The sequence below is a fragment of the Anabrus simplex genome, chromosome 2 (genome assembly GCF_040414725.1).
Source record: "Anabrus simplex isolate iqAnaSimp1 chromosome 2, ASM4041472v1, whole genome shotgun sequence".
NCBI lineage: Eukaryota > Metazoa > Arthropoda > Insecta > Orthoptera > Tettigoniidae > Anabrus > Anabrus simplex.
Genome location: NC_090266.1, coordinates 556,160,429 through 556,187,320, shown reverse-complemented (window position 1 = coordinate 556,187,320; position 26,892 = coordinate 556,160,429). Strand labels below are relative to the sequence as shown.

General features: G+C 40.8%; 1 protein-coding gene across 1 annotated transcript in view; it reads right to left on the bottom strand.

Moving 5' to 3' along the window:
- LOC136863603 (uncharacterized) overlaps positions 1-26,892 on the bottom strand; it is a 281,471-nt gene that overhangs the window by 216,671 nt on the left and 37,908 nt on the right. The window contains exon 3 of the mRNA XM_068226009.1: positions 12,021-13,269. Coding sequence (XP_068082110.1) covers positions 12,021-13,269 — 1,249 coding nt within the window. The remainder of the gene's footprint in view (positions 1-12,020; positions 13,270-26,892) is intronic.

The following is a 26,892-nucleotide window of genomic DNA, read 5'->3' as shown; positions in this document are numbered from 1 at the left end:
TTTTTGTGGAGAAAAACCCTACAGTGACAACTGAATACTCCCGACAGAAGTGTCTGATGGGTAAGAGAAAGAGCACTGCCAATGGCATCGTAGAGTACGGAATTGCGTCCATACCTCAAACGGGCCAGCTAACAAGTTAGGACTTCAATAAATGGTAGCCTATATTACGCCTGTTGGAACGTTTAACTTCTTAACTCGTTGGTCACCGCCCATGCATCTTGGATTTCCTAGAATGGTCTCCATTATAGCCTATGTACGTCACAGAATGACGTGCGGATGGCAACAACTGTTCTCCCATCTCGAACATTCACGCACGTTTTTCCGTTTCAATATAAACGGGAGCTTCTACCGAATTCAGTCGGTCCGTAGTTGTAGAGTAGGCTTTGGTCTAAAAGTGACCACGGCTGGTCCGTGATCCGACAGCTCTGCATTCCGACCAACCGAGCAGAGGAGCGTAAAATATTTTCTTATTCATTCAGTTTTAATTTCCACTATTATGAGTTATAACATCAATATGTAACTTCTAAATATCAGTATTTGTTGTTAACATATTCTATGTGAAGCTATACCGTAGCTCTATGCCTCTGCATTTGTGGGACTGAGAGGGGTTGATTCCAACCGTCGGCTGTCCTGAGAATGATTTTCCGTGGTTTTCCATTCTCTTGCACAGAGGCGAATGCTGGGACAGTTCCTCGTATAGGCCACGGCCACCAACACTCTCCTCTTCACCACAAATCTCTTTCTTCAATATAAATCTTCTGGCCTTAGACGCAGCGCCACCGTCCAGAAGGACCGCCTCCCTCTTCAGGGGAGGAATGAAAACATTTCAGTAGTACTAGAATAATTCAGTCAGTTCGAATTCTGATGGGTACTCGACTGCATCCTATACTTTAAAAGAGCTCGTTTCTTTCCTTCGGCACGTCTGTTTTCTTCTTCGATGAGGCGAGAGGTTGAGAGAGACGTTTAAATTCATTTTGTCACTTTGTCTTCCTGAATTTATCTTACCGTTGCCCTTACCGGCCACCAGGTTTCTTAACATTCTCATTTTATTATAGAGTCGGGTATGTATTCGAGTGACTAGCCTATGTGTTACGGTGACAGTCCACATTGAACTTTGTTTTGGAACTTCCATCTTTGTGGCTCGTGCGAATCATTACACCTAGAACATTATGGCGATAGACAAGTAAGTTGCGTATTCAACCTAGTGGCATGTTTCGAAGCAAGCGATAAATTTCATTCACAAATGTAATTATTCTGTTACTGCTTTTCTGTTACTCACTAAGTTCTGGGTTAATCCTTTATAATATTACCTCCCCTTCTTATATATTACTTCCTTCTCCGCTCCTGAAAGTTACTGTTCAAGTAAGGTCGAGGGAGCCCACGATGTTTTTCCCTTTTCGTATAAGATTAACTAGCAAGATACCCGTGCTTCGCTACGGTATTATACTGAAAATTATAACTGAATGTTTAACGTTTTATAGATAATCCGCCGAAATTCGCAATCTGACTCGTTTTCTTAGAGAATCCGCCAATATTCGTAATCTGACTCGTTTTCAGAGAGATTACGGCAATATTCATCCCATTTTTCAATCTTTGTTTCCAGCAATCGATTTCGTGCTTCAGGCGCTAGGTCCAGGTATTCCACCCGGTCAGTTGGTCCCTGAATCTTTGCCATCTTTTCCTATAAGCATTTTTAATATGGATCAAATCCTTGAGGAGATCCGGAGTGGTGTTTTGTTGGGTGCCTTGGCGGTACTGAACCCGCGGCCGGACTGCATTCGTAGTCATTACCCGTCCAGGATCCGTTTTCAGTGCTGTCCGCACATTTTGTCGGCGGTCCAGAACATTATTATTATTATTATTATTATTATTATTATTATTATTATTATTATTATTATTATTATTATTATTATTATTATTATTTTTGATGTTCTGGACCCCACAGCAAGATGCAAGACCACTACTTGGCGGTAAATTACATCTGCTACCATTGTCATTGCTGACAAAGTGACCAGCACCATTGTCGCGCGTAGGCGCGTAGGACTTCTGGCGATATGAATGATATACTTCCATGCATTATTGACCTAATTATAGAGGTGAACAATTGCACGGCAATACCATTCCCATCGTTTGTTATAAATGTGTTTAAATTTTTATTTATATGCCAGGAGAATCTACCGTAATCTAACTTTAAGTCCTCCAAAGGAAAAGTTGGCTCTTGAAAACGAACCCAGGAAAGATTAAAAATGATCGGTTTATGATCAAAAGAATTACATTATGAACAGAAAATTGTTGGTCTCAACTCCTATTTCACTCCACCGCCGCTAAATTGATTTACGCCCCCCCCCCCAAAAAAAGAAGGCGTGTTTCTTTATGTTTAAAGAAGATTCCAAATACCAATGTTCACGTCTGTTGCCTTCAGTTTTGACATATAAGTGTCCCCATTAAAGGAATTCACGTTGATCACTTCCTTGATCTTCTAAATACCAATCATCAAGACCCTAACATCTTCAGTTTTTGAGATATGTGGCCTCATCAAAAGAATTCAACTCCTTTTCACCCCCGCCCCTCAAGATGATTTCCCCTCAAAAACGCGTTTTTCTTTATTTTTAAAGGACATCCAAATACCAATTTTCACGTCTGTAATAACTGTAGTTTTATTAGATGTAAGTATCCTCATCTTTAAATTCTTTTACACTACCCCCCCCCCCCCGGCCTTCACTGGATTTTCCGAGAATGCCTGTTTCTTTACTTTTAAACCAGATTCCAAATACCAATTTTCACGTCTGCAAAATCTTTCGTATTTGAGATAATAGTATCTTCATACAAATAATTCAACTAATTTTTCAATTACTCCCCCCCCCCCCCCTTTAAGTGAATGTCCGAAACCAAAAAAAAAACGTATTTCTTTACTTTTAAAGGATATTTCAAATACCAAATTTCACGTCTGTAACATCTTCAGTTTTGATATATCAGTATCCTAATTAAAAGAATTCAACCCCATTTCCAGTCACTTTTATCCCGCCCCCAGCCAAGTGCTTTGACCGAAAACAAAAAATACATGTTTATTTATAATAGAGATAAAAATACCATTTTTCACTTCTGTAACATGTTAAGTTTTGAGATATACTGTAGAACTGCTCATTTTAAGATTTAACCCCCTTTTTAGTTCATTAGTAATTATCACCCTTTGCTGAACGTGTTCGTCCCGAATTGCGTAGTATCTGCTTCTCAAATTCAAAATACGGTTAAAACTGGTAGAAGACAATACTTCTAGCTTCTATGACACAATATGTTTGCACTAGGTACATGACATATATATTCTGATATTTCTACTTCAGTATTAATATTATATTCATAACACTATCCTCCACCACAATAACACGCAGTTACCTACACACGGCAGATGCCGCCTACCCTTATTGGAGGGTCTGCCTTACAAGGGCTGCACTCGGCTAGAAATAGCCACACGAAATTAAATTTTGAATATTATATTTGTACATTATACACCAACTTTGGAACATATCTCTGACGATTTCTTATACCTTCTCATTCCTGATACTAATCCTATACAACCACAAACTTAAACTCAATCTTTAACTTATCTACTGGGTCAAAATTCTATTAACTTGCACGTACAATGTACCGATAGCCTCCCATTTATAAACATTTACTTTCTTGCCCTATTTTAAATAATAATTCCCACTCTCAACCTGAACCTAATGTTACAGGTCATAAAATGCGGCCAGATCCTTATATTTACCTACAAATCTCTCAATTTCGTACATTTACTCAATATCATAATGGTCCGTCTACAATTCATGCTAATACATCCTAATTTTCACTTTATCATACAGGCACTCCTTCAACTACCTCAATTAACGGCCACTGATCCCAAGAGTCTAACTGTATGTCTATTCTGTCAGAAAATTTCTACTAACTCAACTTGTTCCATTTACACAATTAATTTACTATACCAAATATTTCTACACACATGAGTCAATTCTCGTTGGAGAAAATTAACAGTTTTCAATAATGGGAACATTTTCGAAACACCCTGCATCATCATTTCTTAGCCTATGAGATTCGTAATAATCTCCGCAATGAACTAATCTGTCATCATCAGCTACCACGTGAATCAACTTATGACTACTTGGACACGATTATAACTGTTACTGATGTCATAGCTACTCTTGTCCGGCTGAAATAATTTCCATTGCACATACTTATTTTCCTTCCCCATCATTTAAACAACTGATAAACCCATTAACAGGAAAACAAATGGCTGATATTACAACTTAAGAACAGTCCGGCTCCATGTCTAAATGGTTAACGTGATGGTCTTTGGTCACAGGGGTCCCCGGTTTGATTCCCGGCAGGATTAGGAATTTTAACCATAATTGGTTAATTTCGCTGGTACGGGGGCTCGGTGTTTGTGTCGTCTTCATCATCATTTCATCCTCATCACGACGCGCAGGTCGCCTACGGGAGTCAAATCGAAAGACATGCATCTGGCGAGCCGAACTTGTCCTCGGACACTCCCGGCACTAAAAGCCATACGCCATTTCATTTAATTGGGGGGGACTTAATGACTTGGGTTTAAATCTAGAGTATATCAGAAGACAGGGGTACGTTAACGGGTCCAATATGAGGGGAGGATAAAGAAGGAGTGCAATCTAGAATTAAGCAATATAATTGGCGAGCATTCTGTGTAGTAGCAACTATCGCGATCTTGTTGTTAATGATATGGTGAAATCATCCTTGAAAGCCACTAATTTCTTCAACATTGTCCAAAACAAATGCATATTTTCGGCATCTACTTTTCGACTGGCAATAATTTTAAAACATGTTCAAGGTTTCACTTTGAAACCATTGAGTAACAGTATGTGGGAGAGGAGCATAGAGGCCTTAAAGGCTCTGAGATTCCATTTGGGAGATGTATATGACATTTTACTAAGTTTTTACGAAAACCAAGAAATTGATAATTTAATAAGTGACGAGGTCTTGGGTTCATTAAATTTTATTACACAATTTGAGTTTTTTGCGTTCATTAGTTATTTGGCATAAAATACTTAATTGCATTAATCCAATAAGCAAGTTGATGCAAACAAAAAAGTTTGATCTCGTCTCTACATTTGATCTTTTACAAAACTGCAAACTATTTTTGAAGAATCTTCAATCGGATTCGTCCTTCGATGAAACTATTATTGATGCAAAAGAACTTGCTACCGAAACTAACGCGGAGGCTAATTTTTAATCAACAATAACACGACATCACGTAAGAAGAATGTACTTCTCACACGAAGAACGAGATGAACCGATCAAAGGTCCAAAAGAAAAATATAAAAAAGATTTATTTATTTTACAAACGATCCAGCACTAAATGCACTAGATGACCGGAGGAAATTTCAGCAGCACCTGCGCTTTTATACATCTCTCAAATGGAAAAGCTAAGCAATGTACTGAGCTTAGTTACAAAGTTAAATTTTGCCCCAAACCCTACTATTGCTTTAAGGATATTGCTAACGATACCAATAACTGTAGCAAGTGGCGAAAGGAGTTTCTATAATTTAAAATTAATTAACAAATGTTTACGTTCGACTAATACACAAAGTCGTCTTAATGATTTGGCCATTTTGACAAGCAACATGAAATTGCCGATCAAATAAATTTAAAATATATAATAAAACGGTTTGCAGAACTGAAAGTGAGAAAAAATGTTTGTTTGTGATTTTAGCGCACTTTGTCACCTTGTTTCATTTTCAAAATAATTGCATTGATTGTGCTATAAAGCACATTTTAATAGCCTTTAAAAAGGTAAACAATTTTTGCTAACAATGTTTGGCTACCGTGTTTTTACTTTTGGATTGTCGATATTATGTTACATGTTTCTTTCTAAATATATGCTATAATTAAAATGTAAATAAAACGATTTGATTTTTATTGAAGATAAAAAATATGCACCTCTATTTAATATATATACAAACTTAAGGGGCGGCAATTTGTCTTTTTGGGCCTGGGCGACATAAACGCTAGATCGGGCGCTGCATTAATTAATAGTGATCCTTCAGTAGCGTTTCTAGATTACGTAACGCTAATCTTACTGTCAGTCCGGCAAAATTTTTTAGCTCGGACCTCTGTCAAACTTTTAGTCCACATTTTTCCCTCTGACGGTATTTCCGTTAATCTCGAACGAACTTCGGCTAGAAACCAAATTACATCTCCCTAGAATTCTAACTCACAGGGTTTTACAGTAAATGCCTGCCTCTCCATTCCCACATTTCCAAACACCTTCATCATTTGAAACCATAGGCGGTGAAATTTCACTGGTTCGAGCCTTAACACAATGCTTGCACTCAATTAAAATCTTTAGTATTAAAATACCGAATGTTTCTCTCCCTTTTGAAATACATACCAAAGCCTCCAATAATGCTACTGGAAGGGGTCTTCACCAAGTTGTTTAAGGAGAAATTTTACCCACCTCTTGCCTCCCACTGAGCAACGGTACTCCACATGAGCGAGAAGCTGTAGCGATTATTCTCACTCTGGAATACTTTTCCAATTATATCGAACAAAGAATTTCAATTAAAACCGACAACCAAGGTTGGTTATTGAACAATGACCAGAAAGTTGGACGCACTGGTCGGTGGCTGATGCGCCACCATGTTAGCGTGACCACTTTTCGAAAACTTCAATAACTTCGTTATGGCTATCAGCTTTCCAGTGTCCAAAGTTTTAGCCGACAAATAAAGACAATTTTCCATCCAGCTCTCACAGCACCCAACACCATAACATCATAATACGCTTGCTTTGCGATGTTGGTGCGTTCAATATGCAATAAGTTCCATCATCCCACTCTTTCTTCACAATGTTGTAAGTGTCGTACCGAGTTTCATCTAGATAGGTAACTCTGAACACCCCGGAACGTAATTTATGGGGACTGTCTATGAATTTATATCGCCCTAGCTACTATCTTAGTAGATTCCATCACCGCCTGTTTTCCTCAGAATGCATAAACAATACCAAAGTTTTTTGACAGCTGCGTAGAGTAGCTTTTAATAATGAAAGCCACACACACACTTTCAAAATGTTGGTGACTAACCTTTAGTAAAGAATTATACACCTCGCATCCCACCAAGTCACGGCAGGATCATCAATTTTTTTAAAATAACCCTATTATTACCACACTTTTTCGGGGTTGTAGGACATCTTTGCACGACTTTTCTAATAATTTTCCTGTCAAGTTTCAAAATTTTAGCTGCCTTCAATATATGACGCTTGCCTAAGTTGTTCTTCGTAACGTAATCGTATGCGTTAGGTACGAGCCGTTGACTTTGCTTATTTAAAGTTTCTATTATTAGCTGAACAACTACCACTCGGTTGAGTATCACTCGCGGGCACGGAACCACTGCTAGTTGGTCGACTATCAGTGCTGCTAGTTTTCGGCTGAGGATCATTTGATTACGCTGGTAGATTATTTCAGGATTTTCTGGTGCGTTAATTTCCAGGTTTGCTTCCGGAAGCTGCACATAATTTCATGAAGCTAACTGAAAAAGGAAATAAACTTCACATATATTAATTACAAACGTACTGTAAGTATTACAAGACTTTCAAAATAGCAAACAAAACACGTGTGAATTGTCTGAGCTGAAAAAAGAGACTGGTGAAATTTTTAATTGGTTAATAACATTGGCAACATTGCTGTGAGGATTCGTGTTGGGGAATGGAAACGTCCGTTGTAAAGCCCACAAACCTCAGAATATCACCCTGGAATCACCCTCACCGAATAGTTCAGAAATGGTTCGCAAAGCAAGGTCAGTTTCAGCTTATGGAATGGCCTCCTTGTTGGGCAGACATGATCCCATTGAGAACGCGTGGGCCGAGGCGAAGAGAGTAACGGTGAAAACCTGACCTGATCCCGCGCCAAATTCGAACGATGCTCTCTGGGATGGTGTCAGTGCGGATTGGGACGAGGTAGTAAGTGACAACCATGCGTATGCTTCTGCCCTAATCGATTTCATGCCCATGCGCCTAAACTAGTTCGTGTACAACGGCTGTGTGCTTTTCACAGCCGCGGATAGACCAATCGCTGTCAACAATGGCATTATAAAACAAAGGAAGGGATAATTCGCCATATGTCAGTGTAGGAATAAAAAGTAAACATAAGAATATTTTACCTACCGCGACACGAACTGTTAACACCAGATGCGAGCGTCAGAACTGACGATTTTGTACGCACCGCTACCACCTTGAGTGACAGAACCTGTACGTCTGGAGGCACAAATGTGCACAGGACAGTCGGATAAAATACAGTGCATACATTACGACTCATATGGTCATTGAACTGGTGTGTTATATCCCAGGCCGAGAGAGGTAACAAGCCGTCATGTAGCCATTAAGGACAACGAAATAGAAAAACCTCAGAAAGGACACATTGAATGTCTTATTCTCTCCCTTATACGTGTTGCAGGCAACCATACCTCCACGGGACGCTCACTTTCCACGTCGTAGAAATCTCATTAACGAAGTAATTAACAATGTGACACCGAAACTCTGGGGAAACCTATGTACAACACTATGGAAAGCAACAAGAGGAGAACTTCATGAAATAGAGTGGCCGCAGCAAAAACTTGCACATTCTTATTACAAACCTGAAGTGCTCTAAGGAACAGCACAAAGAAGAATTCCAGAGTGTTGAAGGCTATGGCGACAGTGAAAACTGAAACCGACGAATGCCCCTGGTAATTCCATTGGTGTAATTCGGAATTTGTCTTCAACTATTGTTTTTTTTTCTGAACGTCGCACTAACAATGATAGCTTTCTAGTGAACCTATTTTTACAGTGCTAATATTAAGAGATATTTCATTGCTATAGTGAATTTGAGAGTTCGGTTATCACGAAAAGAGGGAGTGAAGTGAGCCAGCAACCTTGCACTGATGTTCACATGTTGTTGGCTGTGAGGGCAACACTTCCTCACTTGAAAACTACTGTAGAGTAACTTATTTGTACTACAGCATCAGCCATACGGAAGATCATTAGGGTCCTGCATTAGCAACTTTATGAAACGGCTGGTGCCCATAGATGCATCAAGTCTCAATTATGAAGCGACAGCTGTAAGAAGAGTAGCAGTAGATCTTACGTGGCGATGTGTTTAATTTCAAACAATTACCATGAGTATTTGTTGGTTGCCTGCTTATGGTATCAAAAATGACAGGGAAAAGTTTGAGCTCTTTCATCAAATGAATAACATATTTTAACGTAATAGCTGGGTGGTGGATAAATAAATACACGACTGGTAGCATTACTCTAAAGTTTATTATCTAACTCTAATAACAATTTACACACAAGCACACAATTACACTAATTAGCTCGCTCTCTCTCTCTCTCTCTCTCTCTCTCTCTCTCTCTCTCTCTCTCTGTGTGTGTGTGTTCTCCCTGTTCTATCACTCCAGTATATCAGTCTAACACTTACGGGCTAAAACAGTTACACTCCATAGTTCATATATACACGTACTGTACAATATCACTTGTACCCTAGGGTAGTTCACACGAATAAATTCACTGAACAACTTTAGCGGCTGCACACTTTTGCACGCGCATAAAGCAAGTCTCACAACTCTGTTCGTGGTAAAGAATTCGCACTCACACACGACAGTCCTTTGTCCACGGCCTCACGTTGGTCAGCTGCACTGTTCCGCCAGTTCACACGCAGCACTGCAGTGCTTTGAAGCACTCACTCCTCGGCGATGTCCTCATAGAACTGAACCGTCACGATCACTGCACTGCTCGTTCTTAAGCGCTGACTGAGTGAGCTCACACTGAATCTGTGGAGTTAGTACGGCATGCGTTTTATAGGGAAGATAGCCCTTCCACATTCTTCGGACGAGGCGAACCACTGACAATTTCTCGAGATCGAAAGGTCTGGGTTCCTCTTGCACCATCAGGAAGGCCTGCGCTGGGATCACGTAGGTAACGTCAGTAGGGGGACAAAGGGCTGACCAATGAGCGCTTCACTCGTCTCTGATTGGTTGTAGATGAAGCGTGCGGAGCGGGCCCTAACAAATGACGTTACTCTCGACAGGAAGCAAGATTGTATCGCTCCTCGTAAAGGCCTAGTCATACGAAATGGCGAGCCGCCACGATATTAACCAAGCTTTCATTATGCTTTCCATTCTTCTTTCGCTATATTTAACACCTACTTGAAGTCTACATCATTTGAGACCATTTCGAATACTGTAATAAGTGGTAGCTGTTAACCCATTGAAATCATGACGCACGTAAGTAAATAAGTCGGTTTGAGGAGTAGGAAACTCATTAACAAAGATGTCGCTACTCAAAATACTCAGTGACGATGGGCTTAACGAAAGCATTTACTGAAAGAAAAATATGTAGAAGTGGTTACACTAAGTGAACCACACAATGAAACTTAACTGGCAGATTTAACTGTGCGTATCCTCCGAGAAAAATCATAATTTGAACATATCCGTCCTCCATTATCGTTGTGCTAGGTCGTTATTGTGGAGAAATAGTTACAGTAAATCGCTCCAGATTATTAATCTTCCGTTCGTCCTAAGTGAATTGCGGTATGTTATAATTCCAGAAAGTAATATTATCACTCAAAAACTTAATATCTAATTCCTTCGACTGAAACTAGAAGTAAACGTTGATCGACCTGCTTTAATCTTGAGAATAACGGACAAAGTTTTGGGTTCTTCTTCCAGAGAAAGAGATTAGGGCCATGGACTAACTGGGCAGAAATGTATAAAGGTCGTCTTAACTTCCATGTTGTAGAGATGGAGAGATTAAGGAACAAGACACATTTCTTATCAACATGGGGACCGCCTGTTGCAAGGTGTGGTTAACAACAGTGATAAGACTCTTCAGCACGGTTGAGCGTCCTACTTTCCAGTTATCAAAAACAGAACAAAATATCGATCACACAAAGTATCTGAAAGTACCAATTACCTATCCTTACTGCATGTTCTGTGGTAGGTTCTTTATTATGCACATCTTGCTGAGGCAAACAGAGAACCCTCACTGGCTAGCAATCAACGTATATCTCGAAGTTTGATCCTCTATACAACTATTTATGTCAATGATGAAATAAATACATTTTATGATATAAACAAGAAACAAAAATTCATCCTAGTTCAAATATTAGATCTATACTAATTAAAGTAATAATATTATTCACTATTCTTTGTCCTAAATATCAGTCACCGTGATCTTCACCGTCACGAAGCGATTTATAAACCAAGGGATTCAGGTTGATGGGCGAAAAGCAAACATTAGTAACTAGTTTTTCTCATGGACTCATGTACTGTAATTATCAAGAGTTTTGTGCCATTTGACAAATCAGAAAGGATCACTTGTTCGTTTCACAATTCTATGAACAACACTGCAGTGCACGTTGTCTTGATGCCACCTGTTCCTTCCAAACTAAAGAAAGGGAACTGGCGGTCTCGCCATGATACAGTATAATAACAATTCAAGAATATTGTATACTATTCAACAAAATACATTATTTGTACTTTATGTCTTTCAAAGCTTATCCACGCGAAATAATGACAGAAATCTATGGGTCTTTGGGTATAGTCCCACAACATTTCATTTGTTCAGGTTTGTCGCCTAGGTCCCAGGCACTATTTCCAAAGATCGACAAACCGGCATGTCAAATTCAGAAATGAGAAATTATTCGAAATATGTTATTTTCTCTTCTAAAACAATGTCATATTATTATAGCGTAACAGACATGTTTTGACTTCACTAATGCTGGTAATCTTAAAAGGTTCATTTCATTTGTTTTAGGTAATACGTAAATATGATATTCACACGTATTGTACAAAAATGAAATAAAATAACAGTTGAATATTGTGAATGTGAATAACCCAAAAGCTAAAATATGTTAATGTATGTCTTTTTGAGTGTTCGCGTTAGTATTTGTGAAATTATTTTACATATATCGCTAACAATGGCTAAAGCAGCACTCAACAAATATAGAGTAGTACGTAAGCACTTACCTCTGAGTTTCTTGACTCGAGCCACGCTGCTCCTGCGGTACTTGTCCTCGATCATGGTGACATAACTGCAGGGCATCTCATCGGCACGGCCGTACAGAAGAGAGTCTATGTCCTCCTCGGCCGTAGCAAGTCCCATGCGCGACGTACACGAGCCAGAGCGATTATGACCAGGGGAACTCTTGCCACTACCATTACTAGCACTGCTGTAGCAAGGGCTGTGCGTGCGGGAACTAGGGCAGCTGGCCATATGTGGCCGACGCTGGGGCAGAGGGCTAGAACCTGAGCCAGGGCCTGACCCAGGGCTCGCAGACCGGTAACCTGGACTGGATGCGCTCGAACTCCGGGGCCGGAACACGGGGCTAGGAGATGAGGCGGCTGCTTGTTGTTCGTATCGCTGCATGGCGCTCAGGATGGACTGGCGCAAGTACATAAGGTGGTCTAGGTCACGTCCGGCATACTGAGGGTGCGAATGCCTATTCATTACCTTGGTCCCCATAGGGATGCGGGGTTTCTGACTCTGCTGGCTCCCTTGACTAGCGATGGAACCTCTCTTGCTGCTAGCTTCGTTGCCGTACAACATCCCGTCCGAGGGTTCAGGAGTAGGGCACGAGCTTTTGTAACCAGAATCGATCGAATTCGAGCCTGCGTAACCGATCGAATCTTTGTCAGCATCTGAACAAAACCTTGAGCCGGGTAATCGATGCTCCCTCACTCCGTAATACTGAGATCCTGCGTCACCATAATCATGGTCATCAGACTCACACGCATCTTGAATGGCACTGATCGTCTCTAGGAGGGGATTTGCAATATCCAGTCTCCGTCTACTCCTTCTATAGCGACATCGATGGTGCTGCGGTCTTCGGTAGACTAGGCTCATGTCGTCTTTGGAATTGCCCATCTTTGTGCCCGTATCAAAGTCGAACTCAACGGCCGCGCCCGCCGTGGGCGTTGAGGCGGCCATGTCGCGGGGCAACACCGTCAGTTCGAGGGCGCTGCCACCGATCACTCGCCGCGCTGCTGTGGGTCTGCTCCTGCGACGCCTGGTGCCACCAGTGCGAGGCCCTCCGCCTCCTCCCACCTCATTCCGCTGAGCAGGGCCTCCGTCGCCACTGCCACTCCTCCCGTCCTCACCACCACCTGCCTTGCCGGCCTTCCCAAAGCTTGTGTGGGTATCCAGAAACTCCTCAAAAGTGGCGTACATGTGCCATATCTGGCGAGTGAAGTCGTCACCTTGCACGGACAGCTCCGCCTGTGGAAGAAAACAAAATAATTGCACTACATAAAGGAAAGATATACCCTAAAAACAAAATCTACCATCTACTAATACCTTCAAATTCTTATCTATATTACAGCGTGAAGAAATGCCCAGTATTTTTGACGCGGTTATCTCAATTAAGTACTCCTTAGGATACAGTAACTATGGACTCACATCCACACCGTACGTGTATGGTACAGTTCAATACACTGTTACACTATTCTGCAAATATATGAGGTGTAGTATGGCTCAATGTGAGGAATGAATCTGTTCCAGAAGGGAGCACTAACTACATCTTGGCCGACGTTATAGTTTTCATCTTTGGGATCGTCATCAACGTTAATGTTAGTTACTTAATTTAGGGGCTTGGGACATCGTGGTTAACGATAAAATGTTTAACTTTACCGAGATTTTTACCCAAAGAAACTTTCTGAAAGGATGTATTGAATCTCCCATACTTACAGTAACCGCATAACACGCTAATACAGATTCTACTATGATCGGACAGATCTCATACGGCAGATGACTAGGACCTGAGCTACGCCCGATCAGGGGCTGGTATCCTGTACTGTATGCGCTCGAAATCCGGGGCCAGAACACAGAGCTAGGGGATGAGACGGCTACTTGTTGTCAGCCAGAATCGAAAGAGAAGTTATGATAATGACCACAAGGCCCCTAGCTACTATACAAAAGTATAGTAATATAACAAGTACTATTGTGTTCGTCCAACATAGTACGGTATGCGATTTATAAATAGAAATATCCAGCATATCTTTAGCAGACAGTATGAGTTATTCCCGTTCACAAAGGACGGGTTAATGAGGAAGACCACTATATTCAGAGTTGCTCATCTACCTCTGTTAATCAGTAATAGAAATGTACTTAAAGGTAAGACCAGGGGCGTATTCTCCTTGAATGCAAGGCATTCATTGCATGCGTTATGATAACACAAAGAACTGTCTGATGAAGGATTTTATGTTGTTTCAAGTCGAATATTAACGATTTCATCTCTCAGAAGTTCAAAAGGTCCGCGCAACTGTACTGGTTCCGTTGCTTGACTACGTGTGGTGCTGGTGTAGTCTCGCCGTCTACACCACTCTAGGAAGAAAGAGACAGCGGATGGAGGAGTTAAGGATGTAAGGCATTTAATCTTAAAATTGCATTCGGTGGCAGACGTAGTTCTGGAACCCTCCGAACGATGTCGCTGCAATTGAAACTTGGTCAGAATTTGACACCCCATACCCGTGCTACCCTCTACCATCTGTTAGCAACTTGGAGAAAGTCGGCATCTTTACAGCGAACGGGACCCACAGATTACCCCCCCCCCCCACCCAAGCGAGAACCCAACGTGACGAAACTGATCAATGCCACTGGGGTGACTTACCTCCAGTGCTTGAGTTGTGGCTAACTAGTGAGTTAATTCATTGTGTTTTCGGTGTTTTATTATATTTTGCGCACATGTGGTATTAACGATGGATGGGTCTAAAACGGATATAATTGTAAATCAGTTTGAAAAGCCATTTACTGGCCGTTCGTTTGATGAAAAGATTCAAATAGTTAAAGCCGGGAGACCTCTACCTTCCCTCGTAAATTTCTTCTTCTTCTTCTTCCTCTTCTTCTTCTTAATCTGCTTACCCTCCAGGGTTGGCTTTTCCCTCGGACTCAGCGAGGGATCCCTCCTCTACCTCCTCAAGGGCAGTGTACTGGAGCTTCAGACTCTGGGTCGGGGGATACAACTGGGGAGGACGACCAGTACCTCGCCTCACGTGTTATGCTGAAAAGGGGCCTTGCGGGGGATGGGAAGATAGGAAGGGATAGACAAGGAAGAGGGAAGGAAGCGGCCGTGGCCTGAAGTTAGGTACCATCCCGGCATTTGCCTGGAGGAGAAGTGGGAAACCACGGAAAACAACTTCCAGGATGGCTGAGGTGGGAATCGAACCCACCTCTACTCAGTTGACGTCCCGAGGCTGAGTGGACCCCGTTCCAGCCCTCGTACCACTTTTCAAATTTCGTGGCAGAGCCGGGAATCGAACCCGGGCCTCCGTGGGTGGCAGCTAATCACACTAACCACTACACCACAGAGGCGGACCCTCGTAAATTTAAAAACAGAAAACAAGAATTGTGTACGCACGTTCAATCCAGAAACTTACAGTAAAACTGTTTGGCTCGAGTTCACCTACATGTAATTAGGGTGAGTAGATTTGAAATTTACTTAATACATTGTGTTAACTGCATGGTTACTAGTTGCATGCCTCAGTGGAGATTCCAGGATACGCCACTGGGTAAGACAGTCCTCTCACATCTTCACCCTGATTGGTATAATTTAAAATGATGATATTGGCTGTATTGCTAACGGTTTTAACAGATAATGAGCTACAGGATTTTCTCCCCACAGGAGATGTTTATGGTGCTGCAAGCCAACGACACGAAGTTGTCACAATTAATACCCTCAAATGTCACCGACCTCAGCCAGAATCGAACCCAATATCTTAAAAATGGAGGACCAACGACAAATGGATTGCTCCATTAAAGTCGGGGGTTTAAGTTCTTAAGCACTGTAGGGAACATGCAAAGGTGTTCACTAAATGGTTGACTAATCACTGCAATGAGCTGAAAGACGCAGACAAGCATTAACTGTTCCGTCAGCCACCAAGGGCCTCTGTGCCGACTTTCGAAAAAGCAGATCATCATATTGAACAAAACTGAAATATGGACAATGAAGCATGCAGCGAATCCAAGAACTACGAAGCACGGAGATTAGAATAATCAGTGAGTCGAAGACATTTGGCAGATTGGAAGATGAGCCGTTTGCAAAATGAAGGTACACATTTTTTGTTTGCTACTTGCTTTACGTCGCGCCGACACGGATAGGTCTTATGACGACGATGGGATTGGAAAGGTCTAGGACTGGAAAAGAAGCGCCCGTGGCCTTAATTAAGGTACAGCCCCAGCATTTGTCTGGTGTGAAAATGGGAAACCACGGAAAACCATTTTCAGGGCTGCCAACAGTGGGGTTCGAACCCACTATCTCCCGGATGCAAGCTCATACCTGCGCGCCCCTAACCGCACGGCCAACATGCCCAGTGGGTACACAAATAGCGACGGGAAAGGAATGGTTTGGAGGTCATGAGACTGTAGTTCCACAGCATGTGAATGGTGGTGTGAAAATAACAGGTTGGAGGTCAGTAGGTTCCAGTAGTACACCACACGAACAGCAAGCGTAAATGAACAGTTTGGAGGTCTGGAGAATAACTTGTACACCATACAATCAGCGAGGGGAAGGGAGTGATTTGGTGGTCTAGAGGTTGCAGTTGTACAGAACATGAATGTTGATGTGAAAATGACAGGTTCGATGTCAGGAGGCCTCTGTTGTACTGTCCAAGAACAGCGAGGAAGAAACAGCAGGTTGGAGGTCAGGAGACTCCAGTAGTATCGTACACAAACCGCAAGGAGATAATATGATGGTGGTCAGGAGACTCCAGGAGTATCGTACACAAACCGCAAGGAGATAATATGATGGCGGTCAGGAGACTCCAAGAGTACCACACACGAACAACGAGAGAGAAATAAGTTGGAGGTTAAGAGGTCCTCACCAGTGAGAGGTGAAGAACAACTTAGCACACAATTAAAGCAAGTTGTAGGTTATAGCGGCGAAGAGAGTTTTCATTGGGCGAGTTCAGTTAACTTCAGTCTGGTTGCTAATGAGGCTATTTGAACGCTAAACTGTAAGTAGATTGACGGAAACCTCCAACATCATATTATCTCCTAGCTGTTTTTGTATGGTACTCCTAGAGTCTCCTGAGCTCCAACCTGCTATTCCTCCCTCTCTGTTCTTGTACAGTACAACAAACACCTCGTGAAACACCTCGGCCGATGGGAGGGGGATTGTAGCGTTACAAAATAATGATAGGACACAATGAAGGTGCTTGTGCGTGCATGTCATTATAAGGACACTGATACAAGCGAATTATGTTCATATTCAGATTGCAGTAAAGTACAAAAATTTACATTAAAATGCAGAACAAGAGAAATACGATCAAGTCAACAAGTTTACAGCGAACATGTTCAGTTTAGGATCTAAAATCCAACTTTCGAGTCTTCTTAGAAAATAGATTCAACAGATCTGTTGGTTCTACAATTATCTCTATGAATGTGTATTTAGTTTATTGTTTACTGTCAGTTTCCCTTTAATTTATTTTTGTAAAATTTTCATCGTGGGGAGTGGGGAGTATAACCCCCCTGTGACCCCCCCCCTTTGGCAACGCCCCTGGTTGAAATACACAGTTTCTCCCAAATTAGTTGGCTGCTGTTTACATTATCATAACTTCCTTGCTTTACGCAACTTTGCCTTCCGTAGATGGTGTTTTGCAACAAGCGTGCTGCCACAAGACAACGTGTGCCACAAATTTCAGAGATTAAATATCTCCATGGCCACTTGCAGGGAAGCGTTAAACAGATTCCTCGCGACAGAAATCGAACTATTAGAATGTTCAACCAACACTTATGGAAACAATGGTACGCATGTTAATATTTGCCAGATATGTCACCGGTTTCTGAAACTGTGGTAGGCATTTTCAGTGAACAATTCCACGAAGAGTTCATTACAGAGTAGGACGTAGAAGATTAAGCAACCTGAAGCAAGCTGTTAGTAGAAACCTCATGAGAAGGTAAGCGGCCAGAATCATCGTGATGGCTCGAGTCGTGGAGTCTACGACCTTCGGGAGTTCATAAATACGACACGAAAAGATAAAACACTGTGCTTCTATAACGTAATATCACATAATTCACATTTCAATACTACAGGTGGAATTTAAAAGTATGTATAATGCATTAAGATTATCGTTCAATCACGAATATTCACTCGAGGCATACAACGTAAACCTAAACCAGAAATACTATATTCACTGCTTCGTTGGCAGATATGATTTACAGATAAACTAAAATTAGTTTACTCAACATGATTCCAATCAAGTGCTGGGTGAGTGATAACTGGTTTACCACATACATCCCAGAAGATGCCAAATAGATGAATATATGGGTTATTACGGAAAGTCAGAGAAAGCATACTTGGTACATGTAGGCAGTCCCTGCAATTTGAACCCTGAAGGTAGTTAGGGAAATGTGGCATCTATCTGAGCCATTATGACTGTCAAGGCGAAATAATTCAAAGAATTGATTCCCTGTAACCGAGAAACGGAAAGGTTTCTCAATTCCGTACCCTCCGTCATAGGATATATGGCAGGTCTCAACTAGACTCTAACCCCAAAGAAAACCCCACGAAAAAGAAAATTCCGTCGGTACTTACTGAATCGACTAGGTACCGTCTGGATGTTACAGGGTAATAGTAGTAATAGTAATACGGAAATTAATATTAATGCGTTTTCAGGCAATTTTTAGTCGCTGGGCCAAGCTTCCCAAATGCTGACCGAACCGAAGAAAAAAAACCAAGTAAAGCAAAACCATCTTCGTAGAGACCATGAAGGCCCATGGAGTACTGGAATGTAAGGGTGTCTACTGAACTTGGTGGGAGGTTGTATAGGGTGACCTGGTCACGTTTGCCTACCGGAATTGAATTTCCTGGTAATTATTCCTGTTGCAGGCTGATTGAATCTCTGAACAATAATGCCTTTTCGGAAGCTGCAAATTGTTTTCTAATTTTCTTGTCTAGCATAGGCCTATGGGGAATTGAAACAATATTCCTCTGGGCGAGCTAAGATCATTCTGTTTGCTCAGCTAATTATGTTTCCGAACTGTAGAGAACGTCACTACATCCCGTTAGATGATACTTCGACTTCATATTGATAACGTATGCATGCTTAAAAACAAATACCTATGGAAAGATCGCAGGCATTAATTAAGAACTTTTCGGGAAGTATATTGTTATATCTTTAAAAAGAAAGTAAGTTATGGAGTGTTTTAAGCACCGATCGACTTCTTCGGGCATTACTGTACCGCCACAGAGAAGAGAACATCGCGTAAACCGAGTCATAAATGAAATTAAAAGGATCTGAAACACTGAAAATGAAGGAAAAATCAGCAGGAAGAAAGGTTTAAAAACCATACATAATATGGATTTCATTATTCATTTCAATTTGACATTATTTCCAACGAAACCGTCGATCTTGCTTCAGTTTTAAAGAAATGTAGTCGAAACCTATAATTTCAGTCCAGCCTTCTTTGATTACCTACCACCAAAGAACCAAGCGAGCTAATGTATTGCCAAAGTACTTCGAAATTAATGTAATGTCTACGGATCCCATTTTACATTGAAGTAAAATCTCAAATTTTGATATGAAATGTTTACTAATTCTTAAGTATTTTCATATAGAAAATATGACTCAAGAGCTATTAATGTAAATCACTATATCTTACGGCCAACGCGGTACAATAATCGTACACTCATGAACACAGCGACTGCAGCTATCGAGCTCGGTATTTTAGATTGTTTAGATATATTTCTAGATTTGAACTGGTAATAGCAATATTGAAATTAGTCTTGTAGTTTAACGTCCCTATTACTCTCACAGTTAACTCGAAGGTGATTTTCTTCATTCCAATGCAGAGTATTTAAATAGCCAATAAGCTAATTCAGCCTTTACAGTTTATAAGAAATGAAAATCATTGAGACTCTAATCTTAAAATGCTCATGCGACAGCGATTCACACAAATGAAACAACCGTTTCAATACCACTGCATGACCTTGATTTCATGTTTTATAGCTAACACACTCTTAAGGGATGGGATAGAAATGTGGTCCGTGACAGGTGGTGCCACGACAGGTATGTCATTCGACGGCTAGCAAATGCACGCAAGTGTCTGATTGTCGGTTAGTGTTTGCGAAGTGACAGTCCTCAAGCTTAGATTAGAAGCCTAGTGCAAAAACGTAGAGGTTCTGCGCTACGAAACAAGCAGATTAAAACAAATGTTTGTAAATATAACATCATCTGTTCCTGTCGGGACAAGGATTCTTTCTCCCACATTAATTTCAATTCATACAAAACAGGTGCTTCAACATGGTCCATAGGATTTTTGTTTATCGAATCTCATCCACTCTGATCCTCTCACAAATGGTAGCAGTTAATGCATCCCCGATATCTATTTTCCACCAATGATAGAGTAAAGAAAGAAGTAAAGGATTATCCGAGTCATCCACTGATGCACACTCAGACGTCATGAGATAGGCACCTAATATCAAGATGAAACCCCTCTGATTCGCTGAAGTGCAATAACTCAATGGGGTTCTCAATGAGTCAGCGGTTCAACAAGTACGTGGAAGACCTCTATTAAAATATAAATACATGCCGCTTCAAGAGCTACCCATGGCCCCTTGGTATTTTTAGGTGGAAAATCGTTGGTACGAAGAGACCAGTCCCGTAAGTCCCACAAATGATTGATCGATTTCATACCGGGCGACAATACGGGCCTCACAAGTATTAGGAACTCTCTAGAATGCTCAGTAAACCATTACTGGGCAATAGCTGCTCTATACGCATTCAATAGCTCATCATTGTGGGGGTACGTGAATGTTATGAAGGGATCCAAAAAGTCACCAAGAAGCTGAACTTTCACTGACCGTTCTAGGCAGATTGGTGGAATCAATTCATTCTACGAGAACACACCCTAAACATTTACGGATCCACCATCAGCTTGCACGGTGCCTTGCTGACGACTGGAATCCATGGTTCTACCTGTTCTGTGCAATGCTGGACGTTTACCAACAACTCGAAACAACTGAAACCGAATTCATCTGACAGTGCCATGCTTCCAGTCCTCTATTGTTCACGTGGATACATCAGGAGGTACTGTATTCAGTGACGGTGAAGTAACCGAAGCATTTTGCCGGTTCTTCTGCTCCTACATGCCATGGAAGTTAACGAACGCCTCATTGTCTGCTGCATGTGTGTCTGGTAACTCTGGCATTGAAGTATAATGTCACTTGTGTCAGTGTGGCTGACCGATTGTCGATTATAGATTGTCACGGACTATTCTTGCAAGCTGCCGCTGTTCACTATTAAATTAATACAGTCCCACCGATTTCCCATTCATCCGTGATCGACTGTGCGCTGTCCGCAAAGGACAATACTACCTTCCTTGCTGTATTATCAGTTCACACGTGACATCGTGGATCCTGGAATACTGAACGTCTGCACAACTTCGGAAATAGAATATCCCAACATTCGGACACCCTCTCTCAGGCACCATTCAAGCCCTGTTAATTCAAGCCTTGTTACTATGGACGGCCCAGCTTGTGTGGAGGACTGTCACTTCGCAAACGCTAACTGACAATCAGACACTTGCGTGCATTTGCTAGCCGTCGAATGACATACCTGTCGTGGCACCACCTGTCACGGACCACATTTCTATCCCATCCCTTAAGAGTGTGTTAGCTATAAAACATGAAATCAAGGTCATGCAGTGGTACTGAAACGGTTGTTTCATTTGTGTGAATCGCTGCCGCATGAGCATTTTAAGATTAAAGAGTCTCAAAGATTTTCATCTATATATATAAAATAAGAGTTTTGTCAGTACATTGCTCAGAATTTGAAAAGAATGGTATTTTTGTACCGGTCATGTCCACAGTAACAAGAAAATGCATTTTTTACTTTTCCGTAATTTCTGTCTGTCTCTGTCTGTCTGTCTGTCTGTCTGTCTGTCTGTCTGTCTGTCTGTATGTATGTATGTATGTATGTATGTATGTATGTATGTATGTATGTATGTATGTACACGCATCACGAGAAAACGGCTCAAGAGAATTTAATGAAAATCGGAATGTAAAGTCGGGTGATGAACCGCTACAATCTAGGCTATAAATTATTTTAATCATGCTGAGTGAAATGGTAGTTTAGGGGAAGGCCTGAAATTTAATTCTCAAATATTTATGTTATTAGTGGTCGTGTCTTAATGAAAATCGCTAGACAAAGATGAGAAATAAGTCGCTACAATATAGGCTATACACGCTGAGAAAAATGGTAGTTTAGCGGAAGGCCTAAAATTTAATTGTCAAATATTTATTTTATTATTGGTCTATCTTCACAAAAATTGGTATGCAAAGTCGGGGAATAGGTCGCTATAATCTAGGATATCAATAATGTTATTCGCACTGAGTGAAATGGTAGTTTATGGGAAGGCCTGAAATGTAATCTATATCTATATAAATAAAATTGTTCGTGTCTGTTTGTCTGTCTGTTTGTCTGTTCCACCATCACGTCGAAACGGCTGGATAGATCTCAACCAAACTTCATATTTAGAGTATACTCATCCCGGGGAAGGTTTCGATATGCACATCATTTTAAAATCTTTGAATACACGGGGGGTTTATAGGAAAACCAGAATGGTTTTTCCACCATCACGTCGAAACGGCTGGATAGATCTCAACCAAATTTCATATTTAGAATATACTCATCCAGGGGAAGGTTTCGATATGCATATCGTTTTAAAATCTTTGAACAGACGGGGGTTTATAGGAAAACTAGAATGTTTTTTCCACCATCACGTCGAAACGGCTGGATAGATCTCAACCAAACGTCATATTTAGAGTATACTCCTCCCGGGGAAGGCTTCGATATGCATATCATTTTAGAAACTTTGAATACACGGGGGGTTTATAGGAAAACCAGAATGGTTTTTCCACCATCACGTCGAAACGGCTGGATAGATCTCAACCAAATTTCATATTTAGAGTATACTCATCCCGGGGAAGGTTTCGATATGCATATCATTTTAAAATCTTTGAATAGACGGGGGTTTATAGGAAAACCAGGATTGTTTTTCCACCATCACGTCGAAACGTCTCGATAGATCTCAACTAAACTTCATATTTAGAGTATACTCATCCCGGGGAAGGTTTCAATATGCATATCATTTTAAAATCTTTGAATAGACGGGGGTTTATAGGAGGAAAACCAGAATGGTTTTCCTCCATTTTCTCTTATACTATTGATTTTCTGTAAACTTCGTTTACCGTACGTGAAACGTCTCTTCATTATAAACAACTTTCGTTATGTTCATAATTTACCTTACTCTTTACATGACGGAGAAATTTACAATTTTCTGCTTGTACCATGCTCTGCATTGAGTGACCGACAGACCGACAACGAACCTACAGGTTACCATGGCAACGTCTCTGACTGCATGTGAGCAGGGAAGTAACGTATTGCCATTTTCCACATCATGCTTTTAAATTCGTGGTTGTTCCTTAGGTAGAAGGCAAGAGAGGCGTCAATTGGCCTATCTGCGGGATATTGGCGGAATATCGTTGGATGTTATAACCGCCTTCGAATAGATTAAGTAATAACACCATTAGTCATCTTCTTATTATTTGTTTACCTAGGAATCAATGGACCTAAATTTCTCCTCTGTTACCGCTTTATTATATCCATAACTCACACTAGCATAATTTATTGAGGGGCATTTGATTTTCCAATACATTAACTTGGCATTTACATATTTGTCGTTATCCGGCTGTCCTCAATTATAATCCATTTTCTATTACTTTCAACTTTCTTAACTGTATTATTTTCTTCCTTAATTACGCCGTATGTACGCGAGTGCTACAAACTACTGGATGTATTTCCACCAATACTCATATTTAGAATACACCTGTCCTTGATAGGTTTTAGGGCAAATATTGTTTCTAAATCCCTGAACTGACTGGGGGTTTATATGAAACCGAAACAGTGATTTTGCACTTCCACAAAATATACACAACCAAACTTTATGGAAGTCTACCTAACTTGGTAGAAATTAATTTCTAAACCTTTTTCTCATGTGCATCATTTCGATACGAGGATTAATAAGGGAGATATCATTAACGGACCGTTTATCTGTACAAGTCCCATCGGACTTAACTCACGAGCGGGTGCGTGTAAAGCGTATTCCTTACAACTTGAAAACTACTGAAGACATTCGAACCAAAATTCATATTTAGCATCCACCTGTCCAAAGGTAGGTTTTAAACGTAAATAACATTTCATGTTCCGGAATGGACTGGCGGTTTATAGGGAACCGAAATGGTGATTTTACTCTTCCACAATATATACAGAACAAGACCAACCTGACTGGAAATCGACCAAACGTGATGGAATTCCCCCTCTAAACCTTTTTTTCATGTGCATTTTTTCGTCAGGAGGATTAATAAGGGAGATATCATGAATGGTCAGTTTTGCAGGTTAAGTCCAGCGGACATAGCCAAAAAGATGTTTTACATGGAGCAGATTCCTTATCTACATAAATCAAATCGTAACGACTGTGTGCCTCTACACTGACTATTTTGGCGAAATTTTCGTACAGCTTTCCGTTTAAGGGGTAATAATGACCATCTGCATAATTTTTGGTTTAGTTTCCTGAAAGTCCTAATTTTTACCCGCCTCGCCCAAAATCCAGATTGCGGCATAATCTTCCAGAAGAAAAAGAAGATAATTGATTTTTGACAAAATTATACGTTTTAGCCTGTAACGAACGGAAAACATCCAAGATCATTAAATTTTTCACTTTGTATCCCCGAAGAATATCGAAATATGCAGGCAATTTTAATGATGGTGCAGACCTTCGGAAATTCCTATCACATAACAGATTGCACAATCTCCGTTCAATTTGGAATGATCTACAACCTTGGTCTTATGACTTTTTGCCGTATCTGTATCCCTTTTACGTTTGATTTTTCTCTATTAATGGATGTTAAGTCAATTTGGAATTTTCACATGCATAATTCATACCTTCGATTACTTATATGAAATACAGAATCATCAAACTCTTCACGAAAATTGGCCCACCCAGTAGCCATATATCAGCCAAATGCTATGTATGTAGCTGTCACATAATTATCCGAAAATTAAGGTAATGTGAGATAATCTTACAAGAACGTACCCTGTTCCACGTTTCTAACTCAATCTGACCCAAGAATAGATTACATATCATAGGACCAGCCATTTAGGTCACTAAATCCGGCGTGTCTTATGGTATAATCCTTTGTCGATATGACGTACGTTTAGTAGCAGTTAATCTGTAAATGATGGTCTTCAATATTGTAAACACGCATATACTTTCGTATGTCGATCTATATATATATATTCACTGATGTCGATTTTTAGCGATCGAGAAAGGGTGGGTCTGCTATTGTAATCAGTACTCCCCACACCGACTTTGACTGGCAGTATGAAAGGGTTCCTGCTCCAACTCCTGTGTAACTGTCATTAGTAAGGAAGGTCTACAATTGTAATGAATAGTTCACTTCTCGATTTGACTTGCAGAAGGCAAGTGAGCATGCAGCTTTGTTTAAAACTCCTCTACCCGATTGTGTTTGGCAGTAGGCAAGGGTGCCCGCCATTATAAAGAAATGTCCTCATCTAAAATGTGACTGGCATTAGGCATAGTGGCCTGCTATTTTGATGGAAACTCATCAACTTGGTGTGACTGGCAGTAAGCTGGCTGGAAGTAGGAAAATGGGCCTGGCATTATAATGATAACTGCACAACTCAATTTCGAGTGATAGTAGGATAATTGCCTGCCATTATAATAAAAACTGTAATCTGTCTGGAAGTAGGAAAGGGGGGCTGCCATTTTAACGAAAACTCCCCAAATCGATTCTGTCCGCATAGTAGACAATGGGGCCTGCAATTATAATGTAAACTTCCCAACTCGATTGTGAATGGCAGTAGGCAAGTGAGCCTGCCGTTATATCACAAATCCGTAACAAACACTTTACATTGGAAACAACGTACGGGGACGTCCCCATGCTCTTTCTCGGATAACGCTAAAAGACATGCAATTTTAAAACAATCTTATTTACTGCATGTACACTATTTACTTCGATATTCGAATACAATGTAGAATACCGTAGCGAAGCACGGGTACATTCGCTAGTATAAAATAAGTGTCTTGCCTGTGCATTGCTCAGAACTTGAAATGAATGATATTTCTGTATCTGTCATGTCCACAGTAACAAGCAAATGCAATTTTTACTTTTCCGTAATTTCTGTCTGTCTGTCTGTCTGTCTGTCTGTCTGTACACGCATCAATAGAAAAGGGCTGAAGAGAATTTAATGAAAATCGGTATGTAATGTCGGGTGATGAACCACTGCAATCTAGGCTACAAATTATTTTATTCACGTTGAGTGAAATGGTAGTTTAGGGGAAGGCCTGAAATGTAATTCTCAATAAATAAGTTATTTATGATATTAGTGCCAACGGCCGTAGCCGTGTTGAAAAACCGGATCCCGTGAGATCTCCGAATTTAAGCAGCATTGGGCGTGGTCAGGAGTTGGATGGGTTGCCACGCGCTGTTGGTGAGGGGTAGGGGAATGGAGGAGCGGAAAAGAACTGGCCACCCTACCAAACGTAAACTCCGGCTCAGGAACACCTCTGCGGAGGTTCGGGCCTGCCTTCGGGCAGAATAACCCTTACCTACCTATGTTATTAGTGGTCGTATCGATAAATACTACATAACTAACATAACTTTAGTTATGTCGTAAGTTAGTAGTAATTATGTAAGAAGTTATTAAATTTCCGATCACTTATGTCTTATACATTGTTAGCGTACCTCATATAATCAGAGATATTTATGCATATGGACCCTAATATCACAGAGTCGAAAGAAAACTAATGTGAAGGCCTTCAATA